At 43.4% G+C, this 14,880-nt stretch overlaps 1 protein-coding gene across 1 annotated transcript in view; it reads right to left on the minus strand.

Annotated features, from left to right (window-relative positions):
- arhgap24 (Rho GTPase activating protein 24) overlaps positions 1 to 14,880 on the minus strand; it is a 403,142-nt gene that overhangs the window by 331,892 nt on the left and 56,370 nt on the right. Inside the window, exon 2 of the mRNA XM_067990483.1 lies at positions 4,398 to 4,597. Coding sequence (XP_067846584.1) covers positions 4,398 to 4,577 — 180 coding nt within the window. The 5' untranslated portion in view covers positions 4,578 to 4,597. The remainder of the gene's footprint in view (positions 1 to 4,397; positions 4,598 to 14,880) is intronic.

The following is a 14,880-nucleotide window of genomic DNA, read 5'->3' on the forward strand; positions in this document are numbered from 1 at the left end:
TTCCTGCACTGATGTTTGAGGTGCTGCTTGCTGAGTTCTTCCTCTTTTTCCGCTTGTTTGTCTGTTGTCTGGTAGGTTCTGCGTTATGCACTGGGAGCTATCCAATTAGTCCCATTCCCCTGCTCTTTTCCCCCTAGCCCTGTAAATGTTTTCCCTTCAAGTATTTATCCAATTCCCTTTTGAAAGTTACTATTGAATCTGCTTCCACCGCCCTATCAGGCAGTGCATTCCAGTCTCGCTGGATAAAAAAATGTTTCCTCATGTCGCCTGTTTCTTTTGCCGATCACCTTAAATCTGTGTCCTCCGGTTACCGACTCTTCTGCCACTGGAGACAGTTTCTCCTTATTTACTCTGTCAAAACCATTCATGATTTTGAACACCTCTATCAAATCTCCTCTTAACCTTCTCTGTTCTAAGGAGAACAACCTCAGCTTCTCCAATCTCTCCGCAAAACTAAAGTCTCTTCTCCCTGGCACCATTCTAGTAAATCCAAGAGATATGGGGATCGGGCAGGAAAGTGGAGTTGAGGTAGAAGTTCAGCCATGATCTTATTGAATGGTGGAGCAGGCTTGAGGGGCCGTATGGCCTACTCCTGCTCCTACTTCTTATGTTCTTATATAAATCTCTTCTGCACCTTCTCTAAGGCCTTGACATCCCTCCTAAAGTATGGTGCCCTGAATTGAACACAATACTCCAGCTGAGGCCTAACCAGTGTTTAATAAAGGTTTTGCATAACTTCCTTGCTTTTTTTTTACTCTATGCCTCTATTAATAAAGCTAAGGATCCCATATGTTTTTTAACAACCTTCTCAACTTGTCCTGCCACCTTCAAAGATATGTGTATGTGCACCCCCAGGTCTCTGTTCCTGTATCCCCTTTAAAATTGTACCATTTAGTTTATATTGCCTCTCCTCATTCTTCCTACTAAAATGAATCACTTCACACTTCTCTGCGTTAAATTTCATCGGCCATGTGTCTGCCCATTTCACCAGTCTGTCTCTGTCCTCCTGAAGTCTGTTACTATCCTCCACATTGTTTACTACATTTCCAAGTCTCATGCCTTCTGCAAACTTTGAAATTATATCCTCTATACCCAAGTCCGGTCATTAATATATATCAAAAAGAGCAGCGATCCTAATACTGACCCCTGGGGAACACCACTGCATACTTCCCTCCAGTCTGAAAAACAACCTTCACCACTACTCTCTGCTTTCTGTCCACTAGCCAACATTGTGTTAATGTAAAACCAATCGATTACCTAAATGAATTGCTAAAAAAAAAGGCCTTGATCTTGATATTAAGGTCTTGAGAAAGTTCAATATTAATGATTTTTGATTAAACTGCTTCATCTCAGGAATGCAGTTGTAAGGAAGAAGCTTCTTTTATGTTGTTGCGCCCAGGGTCAGAATCAAGGTACCTTTGGGTGAATTAATATAGAATGGGTTGACGTTTAACATGCTGTGATGAATAACTAGGGAAAGTGTAAGCTTTGGTAGAAAAAATACACAAAGTACAAAGAGTTTTCTGGTGTGATTTATGCCTCCACTGAGCTGCAGGATGAATTTTGTTTATCCTTTCAACTGTTATGAACACCAAGGTATCCATCATATATGTAGAAACTTCTTTACCTTAAAAACTTTACAATTTTAAACTTTTTAAAGTGATTTTGGATTGAAATTAAACATTAAACATGATACCAGCACAGTTTTGTACAAGTTAACTCTTCAAATGTAGCCTCAAACTGTCAACAGTTCCAGAAAGACAGCAGTGCACTGTACTTTGTCACAATGTCCACGACCTCACAGAATCTAATCACATGATCACTTGTATCGCCCATTGCAAATGACTAAAAAACTAAATTAAAATCAGGGGGAGAATTGGACACATTACCAAAAAACAATGATCTGAAGCCTCATATTAATAAACATTAATATAATTAATAGAACTCACTATACACCATGTAAGTTGATAAGCTTCTTAGCTACCCATCATCTTTTCATAATCGTCTCATGAAACTCAAATCGTGGATAACTCTGCGGCCTTGAAAGGAGCTGGGCAGCTTAATTAATTTCTGTGAAACTTTAATTTCCTGAGGGTCAGCCCCTTCCTGAACAACATGTGGCTTTCTTTTAAATTTATTGTAAACAATTTTACAACACCAAGTTATAGTCCAACAATTTTAATTTGAAATCTACAAGCTTTCGGAGGCTTCCTCCTTCGTCAGGTAAATGTTCAGGAGCTCCTCGAAGCCTACGCATTTATACATATAGAACAATACATGGTGTTTACAGACTGCCCCTGCAACTGCCCGTTGCCAAGGCAATCACCGTGTTCAGACAGAGAGGTGTCACCTACAGAACCCCCGAATACACATTCAACAAAAACACAAACAGGAAAAAAAAAGAGAGAGGCAGAAACATCCGGAAGGCAGAGAAAGCCAGCAAATGACCCATTATATTAAAAACAGATAGCTTTTGTTCGCTGGTGGGGTAACGTGTAGCGTGACATGAACCCAAGATCCCGGTTGAGGCCGTCCTCATGGGTGCGGAACTTGGCTATCAATTTCTGCTCGACGATTTTGCGTTGTCGTGTGTCTCGAAGGCCGCCTTGGAGAACGCTTACCCGAAGATCGGTGACTGAATGTCCCTGACTGCTGAAGTGTTCCCCGACTGGGAGGGGAACACTTCAGCAGTCAGGGACATTCAGTCACCGATCTTCGGGTAAGCGTTCTCCAAGGCGGCCTTCGAGACACACGACAACGCAAAATCGTCGAGCAGAAATTGATAGCCAAGTTCCGCACCCATGAGGACGGCCTCAACCGGGATCTTGGGTTCATGTCACGCTACACGTTACCCCACCAGCGAACAAAAGCTATCTGTTTTTAATATAATGGGTCATTTGCTGGCTTTCTCTGCCTTCCGGATGTTTCTGCCTCTCTCTGTTTTTTTTTCCTGTTTGTGTTTTTGTTGAATGTGTATTCGGGGGTTCTGTAGGTGACACCTCTCTGTCTGAACACGGTGATTGCCTTGGCAACGGGCAGTTGCAGGGGCAGTCTGTAAACACCATGTATTGTTCTATATGTATAAATGCGTAGGCTTCGAGGAGCTCCTGAACATTTACCTGACGAAGGAGGAAGCCTCCGAAAGCTTGTAGATTTCAAATAAAAATTGTTGGACTATAACTTGGTGTTGTAAAATTGTTTACAATTGTCAACCCCAGTCCATCACCGGCATCTCCACATCATGACTACCATCGACATTTTAAATTTATGGCAGCTTATTATAATATTTTGCACAAACCACAATATACTGCTTTTATATATCTTATTTTTTTTCTTGGGTCTTTAATTTTTTCATAATAAATTAAAAGAATCACTTAAATTTATTGTTTTTCTTTCTCTTTGATCTCCCAGCACAATGGAGGTCCATTCCTAATCTAAAAAATCAAAACGTTAACCTTACAAAACGAGAACCTTGTGCATGCCAGGCATTGCACTAAAGGTGCCTCACATAACTCAGTATCCAATTTTTCCATCCCGTCCTGTAGGAAATTTCCCATCCTCCATTAACCTTCTACTCCAATGGTTGGACTGAAATCAGGAGCTCACTACTTGAGGATTGACTTGAATGAGCTCACGCCCACTGGTCTGTGGCATTTTTAAAATTTATTTTTACATGTAGCACATTAACTGTTGTAACACTGCTCTCACTTTAATCACTGGAAACTGGCTCCTGCTTCTGTTTGCCAACTTACTGACAGTCATTTTTCCGGTCTGATTCCCAGGTTTTCTCCCCTTATTCATAACCTTCTCCTCAAATGGCACTGTATTAATGTTTCATTTCTGATTCCTGTTGCCAATTTTTCAACTGCTTTTTAGTGTTAGAATTGAATCCTTCAGTAGAAAATACTCCTCTTTCCTTATCATTACTTAGGGTAATTTTAATCCATTTTAATTGTTTCCTCATTGGATTTACTTTATTGTCACCCATAAACCTTCAGATAAAAAGGTCAGCAATTTACTTTCTCCAAAGCATTGGAAATGCACTCTAACCAACTGCAATTACTAGTAAATTTATACTTTTATTTGCTCACAGCTTTTTTTTAACCTTAGAAGTTAGAAATTGCTACCAATGAGTTCACACCAATTCTCTGTCAAAATCATTTCAAGCTTTCAACAAAAATGCACAAAAAAATGAATGTGAAATTCCCAGAGCAGCAGTAAAAGAACAATGAATATAAAAATGTCTGCCACGGACTCGGTCATTGTTCCATGCAATCCTGAGATGATTCATTAATCAGTTCAAGTAGGGCACTGCTACCTAACTTCCACTAAATTCAAATGAAACCTTTGAAAGATGCCTGCTATCACATATCAACTTTGGACACAGGCCTACTTACCAGTGGTCTGTTTTCATCTTCGTCCTTGTAGTAGTGAAGCTGGTCCCCCTTCAGCACAAACCATCGTGTGTGCCAAGTCTTGACAAAGCCTCCTTGCTTTCTCAGCCATCCGCATTTAATGACATTTTGCCTGGCTCGGACAGACTGGGGGCTGTCCAAGGAGCCACTGTGGTCATCCATTATAAGACTAATAGCTTTTCCTGGTAGAGAAAAACAACAGCCAATTAGGAACATATAAATTTGCATACATCATCTTGGAGTAAACAAACAACCTTATATTATAGGTACACATCCATATATCCCCCTGCAGAATAACCTACTTCCCCACAGGGTGCCTGGAGAGGCGCTAACCCACGCTTGAAGGTTTATAGAGGTAGCTCCAGCCAAGGAAAACAAATGATCAAAGATTTCTTCAACCGCAGTAGGAAAATAATCCATTCCATGCTTTACGATGAATGGCAATATTACAAAATCAATACAAGATTATTTTGCCCTCTTCTATGTCCATGTAGTCTGTTATTCACACTCAATGTAAACACTCACTCACCAGTTTCTCCACAAATATGACTGTCAACATTCTTCAAATAAGCCAAATCTTATCTTCGTATCTATGAACATTTAAGTATATAACACCCATTTACAGAATAGGGAAAGCTGAACATGTTCTGTGATCACGTAAATGATCTCGCCAGGGACTGAAGCTGTTAGCACAGCAGCTGAGGATCACATGGTAAAACCAGTCCGAATGTGTGCATATTCATTTCAAACCTATTTACTGTTTACCACACTTATTATTTCTGTTCCTGGTTATGTTATGAGCAACTTTGTTCTCATATAAGTCAAATGAGGGAACTGTTCGACCCAGATGGCTTTTCTGCGCTTACCCAATTCAAGTGAAGTGCAATTCAAAACATCAGAGATCTTTACCACATACAATATTAATCATTTTACAATGTCGGGTGTTAGAATTAAGTGTGTCAATTATTTTGTAATTATTTATTATTTAAATGAGTGTTCTTTTAAATTATTCCTAACGGATTCTATCTAACGCAAATTAGCTGTATCTAATTAATGTTCAAGAAACAAAACACATATCTACAAAAGCCTTGCAGTTTTCTCTAAAAATGCCTTTTTTCCAATCTCCCCTCCCCTTCTTCCTCTTTTACGAACCCTAGTTGTGCAAACTATTTCTGCTCAGGTCCTTCACCTGAAAGGATGGGGCAGTACATCTGGAACGTCCTTTGTGGTTGCCATCAATACTCACAATTGGTCAAAAGGGGGTTAGTTTCTATGGGTTGAGGCTTATCCTTCCTCCAATGTAATGTTATACTGCTCCTCGGTGCTCTACCTCGCCCACCTCAACAATTAACAACATTTCAGGCAGGCAGCATGTCAGAGTCCATGAGGAAAGGAATCATCACCCTCATCTACAAGCAGAAGGGGGAGAGGGAAGAAATCAGAAATTGGCGGCCCATTTCCTTGCTAAATGTCGACTACAAGATTCTGTCTAAGGCCATCGCCAACAGGCTCAAGTCTGCTCTGGAACGGGTGATTCACCCGGACCAGACCTGTACTGTACCCGGCAGGAAGATCTCTGATAGCCTTGTGCTGCTCAGGGATATGATTGCCTACATGCAGGACAGGGGGGGCGAACACCTGCCTCATCAACCTGTACCAGGAGAAGGCCTTTGACAGAATATCCCACATGTACATGATGGACGTGCTCTCCAAAATGTGTTTTGGGGAGGGAATCCACGATTGGATCCGACTGCCCAATGCGGACATCCATAGCACAGTCCTAATCAATGGATGGGAGTCAGATCTGATCTGGAGTCAGGCAGGGCTGTCATCTCTCTGCGGTCTTGTTCGTATGTTGTATCGAGCCATTTGCCACATCTATCAGGAAGGACAGAGGTATCGGGGGGGGAGACGATCCCAGGCAGTGGAGGCTCTCAGGTTAAGGCCTCCCTAAATGTGAACAACGTCACCGTCTTCTGCTCCGACCAGCAGTCGGACCATACACTGATGGGCATCTGTGACCGTTTCGAGCAGGCCTCAGGGGCCAGAGTGAACCGAAATAAAAGTGAGGCCATGTTCTTTGGCAGGTGGGAGACCCAATCCTTTGTCCCCTTCACTGTCAGGTCCCACTACCTGAAGGTGCTGGGGATCTGGTTCGGGGGGCCTCCGGCCTGCACAAAGAACTGGGAGGAGCGGATCGCCAAGGCCAAACAGAAACTTGGTATGTGGGTGGGGCGCTCCCTCTCCATAACCAGCAGGAACCTGGTGATAAGGTGTGAGGTACTCGCGGAGTTGCTCTATGTGGTCAGGGTCTGGCCCACTCCCCACAACTCCGCTGTCACAGTGACCCAAGCTATCTTTCACTTTGTCTGGAGGTCCAAGGTAGAACGCGTCCACAGGACCACCATGTACAAGACCCCAGACAAAGTTGGGGAAGAGCATCCCCAATGCCGCTCTGGTCCTGATGGCCTCCTTTGTGTGTAGCTGCCTCAGGATATGTGTAGAGCCCCAGTATGGAAACATCAAGCATCACTACGTACTGGGTTTCTACTTGTCCAACACACTGAGAAGGCTGGGTCTGGCCACGCAGGCCGAGCAGGCACAGGACGTCCCATCGAGCTGAACCGTCCCCTCCCCTCACCTGTCCCAGGTGGAGGAGTTCCTGATGAGGAACCCCTTCAACCACAAGGCCGTCAGACAGTGATCGACACAAAACGTTCTCAAAGTCCTGCAAGGAACTGAGAGTGTGGACTCGATTGGTTCCTTGCCGGACCAGACGGTCGAGACCATTTGGCAGAACAGCTCATCGCCGGAAGTGACCAACAGGCACCAGGATGTAGCCTGGATGGTGGTGAGAAGGGCTCTCCCAGTGTGATCCTTCCAATGCGCATGGAACCTCAGGTCCACCTCGAGGCTGTGGCGGGGAGGAGACCGTCTTCCACCTCCTGATGGGCTGCCCCTTCGCACAGAGGGTGTGGAGAGAGATGCATTGGTATCTGTCCTGGTTCATCCCAAACAGTTCAGTAACACAGGACGCTGTGCTCTATGGACTGTTCCCCGGGACGCACACCGAGACAGATATCACCTGCGGCAGGAAGACCATCAACTCAGTGAAGGAGGCCCTTTGGTCCACCCGAAACCTGCTGGTCTTCCAGCTGAAGGAGCTGTCCACGACCGAGTGTTACCACCTGGCACACTCCAAGGTGCAGGAGTACGTGCTGCGGAGCACACTAAGGCGAGGTGCGACCTACGCAAAGGCTGTATGGGGAAAGGCCACCAGTTAGAGCCCTCTCACCATTGTATACTGAGGGGCTGGAATCAGGGAAAAACTCCCTCGGGCAGAATGTAAAACGATAAATGAACGGAACGAAATGTACTGTTTCGGTAACCGGTAACGACTGTAATGCAATGAGGCACCCTAGGGTGTCATGAACTGTATTTACAATATATGGTGCATAACTATTGATTGTACTGGGACCATTGTTTTGTACTGTATGTACCGTTGCAAATTGTATGACTTGTATTGTATTGTTTGAAGCATGACCTGAATTGCATTTTATGTACCTTTACAAATGTTATGAATAAAGTTGATTTTGAAATAAAAAGAACAATTCGTAAAACCCATCAACTGAAGACGATGACATTTGAAATTCCATCCTTGACTTGAAATTGTACTTGGGTTCCCAGAACAGAAGAGTCTTGGGCTTTAGCACTTCTGTACTGTTCCTACCCTTCTCTATTTCTGTTTTATAGAGATGTAAATATTGTTTCAAATATTTTAGGGTTATTCACCTTTTTCTTAATGTGTTACATTAAAATATAATAAAACAGGTTGGTTTTTTTTCTGTAAATTCTCCAGTGGAGTATTACTTTATACTCAGGTTAACATTTTCACTAAAATTAGTGAACATAGCAATTATATTCTCCCCCATCGCCCACCCCCCAACCCCCACCCAGTGTTTATGAGAGATGGAAAATATGTTAATATTACAAACTTCACAGTGGTGCTGGTTCAAGGCAGTTGAAGTTTCTAAAAGAATTGAATACTGACATTGCAAAGACTAAAATAGCACCTCCTTGAGGCTTCAACCAACATCATCAACGTCACATTAACCCAAGTGACATTTCCCATCTGTCAAAGTATATGGTGCAACATCAGCAGAGAATTTGAAGTATTGTCAAACTGTGTCATTCTATTAGAAAAACTCTTTTTTTGGGAACTGAGAAGAGCAAAAACAAATGTGTATCATTTTCAAATTCATATTTGTTTGACATAATGGGGTAGAAATTGATATGCGTGGTGCCTGTTTTTCAGAGGTAAAATAGGTGCAAAGCTTTTAAATTAGCAGTGGGATAGCCTCTTGCGGAGCCAGCAGAGGCAGGAGTGCTCACCTGACTCCACAGTGGTTGCGATCGCCTCCCCATCCGAATCTCGGTCCATCCCCCTCACAGGATTTAACAGACGGCCGCTACCGGCAGGGCAGGCAGCCCTAAGTAGACATTTTTCCTCGAGCAAGCTGTCTGTGGAGGGGCAACCAGCACTGGCAGCTCACCCCAGGTATATTGATGGGGACCGAGAGACAATTTCTATCGATCCCCGGCCACACACTGGTTGCACAGTGCGGAGTCTGGGCCCAGTTTGTACCCCAATTTAAGTAACTGCATCTTGTATATCTACATGTTGTAAATAAATGAGGAAAAAAAACCCAAAGGCGCTCCTTTAAAACTGACAAAAAATGCCTCAAGCGTTGCTGAAATAAATAGTGCAGAAGAAAATTGCCTCTGACACTGTATTCACCTCGGGCGGTAGCGCAGTCCGGGTGATTGCGAATCGGCAGCCTGTTTTGCACTCCGCCTCATTTTGTTTTCCATTGACTTCAATGGAGAAGAAAATCAGGCGGGCTGTAAAATGATCTGCCGATTCGCGATCGCCCGTTATGTACCAACGTTAAAGATGAACTTATACCCTACTGTGACTCACACACCAATACGACTGAAATTCTCCAACTTCATTCAGTTACCTACTTCAATACTGGACATATCTCAGTTTTATCCAGAATTACAGAAGCACGATCAGTTAGAAATAGTCAGTTTTTTTTCTTCATCAGCTTTTTTTGCCCCAGAAATGTTGTGCCATTAAGTCACAGCTGGCGCATTTCCTTAATCGTCCAATTCTGCTGGTTCTCTTAATTTAATTATTTAAGCACAGTCAGCAAACTTCGATCTAAAAGAAGAAATTGCATTTATATCACATCTTATGACCTCTCCAGGGAATGCCCCAATGAGATACATAAAGATGCAGCACCTCTTTTTTTAAAACCTAGATTATGCTGGATTTGAAGTTATCTCGTTATGCCCATTTGTGACAGGATTTAAATGTTCTCTTTACTGATAGTGTCCATAATTAAAAATGTCATCTCATTTCATTCAAATGGATTTTATAAACCCTGTCAGTCATTACCTAAGATACCAGATTGTATGTACAAATTTCTCCTCACTTTCCTAGTGACAATTTTAAGTTCATGACCCCCCTCACCACCAGAAGAAGTAGCCTTTCACGGTCAAATCTATCAAACTGTGCCTCGATAAAATCTCTGCTGTTGTGGAGGTGGTCCAAGGAGTAAATCTTTGTCTTCACTGCAGAGGCGGTAATCTGGCAAAATGGATCGCCCAACCTTGACAGAAAGCGGCTGATTTTCATTTCATTTAAATTAATGGAACAAAAATTGGGCGGGTTCTACAACAGGCGGGCGATCTGCTCCACTAGATTACTGCCCAGATGGTGAAGACGAAAATTTACCCTCAGGAATATCAGGGGGAATTTTAACACCCCAGGACAGGTGGGAGAGGGGCTGGGGCGGGCATTAAATTCGTAAAAATCTGAAACCCGACCCCAACTTGCCACGAACGCACCCACTTCTGTTTTAACCGGGGCGGGTTGGGGACCAGGTGAGTAACCTGCTCTCGTAAGGCAGGTCAGCAATTTAAATATGTTAATGAGGCTGTGTGCCTCAGATTTTGGCAGCCTTTTCTCTTTAACGGCTGCGGGCCAGGTTTCTCAGAGCTTGGGAAACCTGGCAGCTGAAGGGAGGCGAGAAGGGCTGGATCCAGCAAGTAAGTGCTTTTTATAGCACAGCTTGTGGACCAGGAGGAGCAGGAGTGCTTTCCCCCTGCCCTCCAAGCTAATCTGCAGCGATCGACCCCCCTCCTCACAATCAGACGACACCCACCCCCTCAATCTGAAGCCCGCACCTGTTCTCCAGGCCAACCCACGATCCGATGTCTTCCCCCTCCCCCCACCACAATTTCTCCCCCCCGCCCCACCCCAAAGACCTCTCCCTCCCTCTCTCCTCACCGCTCCCTGGCTGCGGCGTTGTGCTGCAGGCCTTCCCGTCCGAAATCCAGCTAGCCTCTAAATTGCGCCTTCCCTGAATGTGTGGGTTTCCCAGCCGTTAAAACTCCACCAACCCCCTCCCGCTCCCACCTCCCTCCCCCGCCTCCCTCCCCGCCTCCCCGTAAATATCGGGGCCATCAAGTCTCTTCTCATAACAATAGTTTTCCATCCCTGATATCATTATGGTGAGTCTACACTCTCCTTCTTTACTCTTGTATTGTATGCCCCATTTATAAAACCAAAATGCTGTTGGTCGTTTTAATGTCTTGACCTACCTGCACTCAGACTTTCAATGAATTATGTATGTGAACCCATGTCTCTCTATTGCTTCACATCTTTCAGCATTTTTCCATTAATTGTTTAATACTATTCCTTGTTATTGCTCCCAAAACACATCGCGCGTGGAACCTTAGTGTGCAGTCCATCTGGGCTGGATGCCTGGTCCTCCCTTTAGTGCCTTCAGCTTATCCGTTACTTTCTTGTTCATCGGGTGATATCGGATCAGCCATCCGTTATACATCTCTCCGGATTTTCATTTCCATTGACTGATTTGGGATTTCAGTCTTAGCTTTGTACAGGGTGGAGTCCCCGCATGTCCTTTACAAAGCCAGTGCTGGGGCCTATGCTGGAAGTTCCCATTTACCTGACCCATATAGGACCAGGATAATCCTGCAGCTTGGCATGCCTGGTGAGATGAGGCTAAGGTATCTGGCAGCATGCGGCAGGCAGGAGCCCGAGATGTACTTGTCGTGACATGGTACCCTTCTGCTGACCCTGCACAATTCTGGTGGGCTCAGCACTGAAGGACACTAGCAGGTGCTGCCAGAATCACTTCCCACGAGTTTCGGCACCATAGTTTTTCGTTATGATATTGCTAGTAGGTTGGGTGCGGGTCAGGTGCTGTGCCCACACACTGTGCTCTGACTGACAGAAGCTAATTTCTGGGTTCAGGACATTAGCATTGGCCTAACATTCCCCAAGAAGGCGGCAGCCCTTCGGCAGGGATCTGCATTCAGAACCAGCGATGGAAATGCAGCCACTGCCAAAGAGGCCTGCCGCAGCAGTAATGGCCTTGAAGGTCCGTGGTGGGCAGTAAGGTGCCCCTGGCTTCACTGCCTGCCTCTCTCAAATCTGGCTTCCAATACATGCCCACCAGTAGCTGACTGAATTCAGTGGCCACTTCCTTAAGTACACTAGTGTGCCATCCATCTGGGTCGGGTCAGATGCCCAGTGCCTTCAGCTTCTCCATTACTTTCTTATTTGTAATTTCTAGCATTCATAATATTTCTTCAACTCTCCCTGGAAATCCCATCATTTTATTGGAAAGCTACGCCATGGTTTCCTCCCTGACTCAAAGTAGTAATTTAAGATTATCTGCCGTTCCTTTGGAGAGTGAGTGAGTACAATCAAGTTATTACGGGCATGGGCCCACAACACAAAACAATAGTGTCATTTCTGGAGCAGGCAGAATGCCCCTGAGATTGTTGGATAGCATTGGACATGGTGGATAGAAACTGTTTTTTCGACTGGTCTTTCTCCTCCACGGGCTGGTAGAGTAGTGGTGGTAAGCAGATTTAAGCATTTGAAACCAGGTGAAATGAAACACTGAGGTCCCCAGTTTCCTCCAAATCTCAGCGCTCCCTGCACTGTGCAGTTTCAAAGGAAATCAGAGTGTCATTGTTAGGGGTGAATATAAAACTACCAGTGCAACTGAGGCATAGTTGTTTAATGTGCCTTAATTGTGTAAGCATCCTGTTGTATAACAGAATCCATAGTGATCATGACAAAACACCCCCATCAACCCTCACCAGCAAGAATCCTCGTGTTCTTAATAAGTCAATTAATTTAAAGGTTCCATTGTATAGGTCATTGGTCAGATTCTTATTTATTTCCTTTAAGCATAACAGAGGACCTCCTGTGTTTTTTTCCCACAGGTAGTCTGGAATACAGTTGTGGCATTTGGCTGGTAAATTGGAGATGTGTTTAAGCTGTCCCTTTAACACCATTGCTCAAGTACTCCGTGTGGGCAACTGACCCAAACAGGCAAAAGCAAGTAATTGGGAACTCATGAGTTCAATTAGAGGCTAGCAAATTCTGACTCTAGGTCATAAGAATCTAGGAAGGAATGGCTGGCTTCCTTTTTAAATTGCAGCATCAACTAATTTCTAGTCCATTATCCTTTCACCCGTGACGTGGGTTTGAATCCAGCCGATATTGTTATGGATGAAATCTCCTCTCTCTGCTGAATGTAATGAGTGAAATCAGTTTGGACAGCCTCAACTCGTTTCTTCGCACACACAAGTTAAAACGGACAATAATTAAGTGCTGAAACAGGGCATAAGGCACATGGTTGTTGAAAATGGAAATTCAATACGGATTTATTTGGGAATGTGTTTGAGGTTGGAGTTGAAAACTTTGTTGTTGCTTTATTCTAAAGAAGCTTTATTTTGCATTTAATCCATGGCGTGCCTAACCTTGGAGTGCGTGGCATTGCCACTGGATGTGCCTTTGACGAATTCAAAAATCACAAAAAGTAAAATGAAATGAATCGTATTTAAATTTGATGTATTAGAGGCACAGTGAATATAAATTTGCTTAAAAGTAGCATCCCTTCCTCTTACTGATTGAATGCTGACTAATTTTTAACAAATGAACAACTTCTCATTCACTTGGGGCTTTTGATTACTATTTTAACAGAAAAAATATTATCTTTAATCAACGTCTGACAAATTTGCTATGTTCTATCTTTGTTGACGTTGCCACTGAGTTTTAACAGGAAGTTTGATTACCATAGATGTAGCCTTAAGTCATGTTGATTAGAATTGTAATAAGAAAGTAACATATATTGATATTGAGGAATGTTTATCACCCTCACCCATCCATACCTTCTCCAGAAAGAAAGAAAAATGGCACTTAAACTGCACTTACTAGTCAACAGGTTCCTTGTCTTGTGGTATGAATTCAAATGTATTCCAGGAAGCTAGGTTTTTAAAGGGGAAATTTCATGGTCTAAAGTACTTCCTCGAGAAAGTGAATTAAAGAAAGATTGTTTTATACATCTTGCACAGGTCTGAAAGCAGCCCAATTGGAACTGACGTACCACTCAGTGATGTATCGGGTGTGTCCATCTCCAGTCATTTGTAGTTTATCTGAGTTAGGATCAGTACTGAGCCTTTTATTTATGTTTGAACACTGGGATTGTCATAGTTGAACAGAGAGGATGCTTAGATGACCATATGTTAAGGATCGACATAAGCAATCGTTTTTAACACTTCCTTTTTTTGAAGGGGGCAAGTACTTAACATTCAAAGTAGCTCCCCTTTAACAGAGTATAATTTCGCTCTGGAAAGTTACGCTGTACAGCTTCACAGTACAAACAATGACACTGTTCCCAGAATGCACTGAAAGAGGCACACTGGGCCATTTATGAGTGGTAGTGGAGAGGTAGTATATTAGGACATAGTGACAGAATTACTAAATCACTATTTGGTTATTTTTCAGTGGTAAAAACAAAGGGGGGCAAGATGCCTGAGTTGAGAGTGGAATTTAAGGAAGAAAACAGGCTGTAAACCATCGGAATCTCAAGGGAAATCATATTAGAAAGTTTTAGGAAGCCTAAGGTAAACAATGTTCCAGGCTTTAATAACTTCTATCCAAGAGTTCCGTTGGAGTTAGCTGAGGAGATTACAAAACCTCGCACTACTATCTTTCAATGGTGACTGGAATCAAGTAATGTCTCAATGAAGTAGAAGGGAGCAAATGTAATCATTTACATCTTTCCTCTAATATAGAGACACCAAAACTGAACATTGTACTCCAGATGTGATTCACCAATGCCAGATACAACTTCTATATCATCTCCTTTGACTTACAAGTCACACCACTGCAATGCATTCCAACATTTTATCTGCATTTCTTGTCCATCTGCAAATACTAAACTGACAATATAAAGGGGCAAGAGATAAGCCCTCAAATTTCAGTCTTACTTTGATTGTGGGGAAGTCTTCAACACTTTGACAAGGGATAACATAAGGGATCATCTGGAAGGAAAGGGTCTGATTAGAGAGAGTC

Source organism: Heptranchias perlo, chromosome 1, assembly GCF_035084215.1.
Source record: "Heptranchias perlo isolate sHepPer1 chromosome 1, sHepPer1.hap1, whole genome shotgun sequence".
NCBI classification, from domain to species: Eukaryota; Metazoa; Chordata; class Chondrichthyes; order Hexanchiformes; family Hexanchidae; genus Heptranchias; species Heptranchias perlo.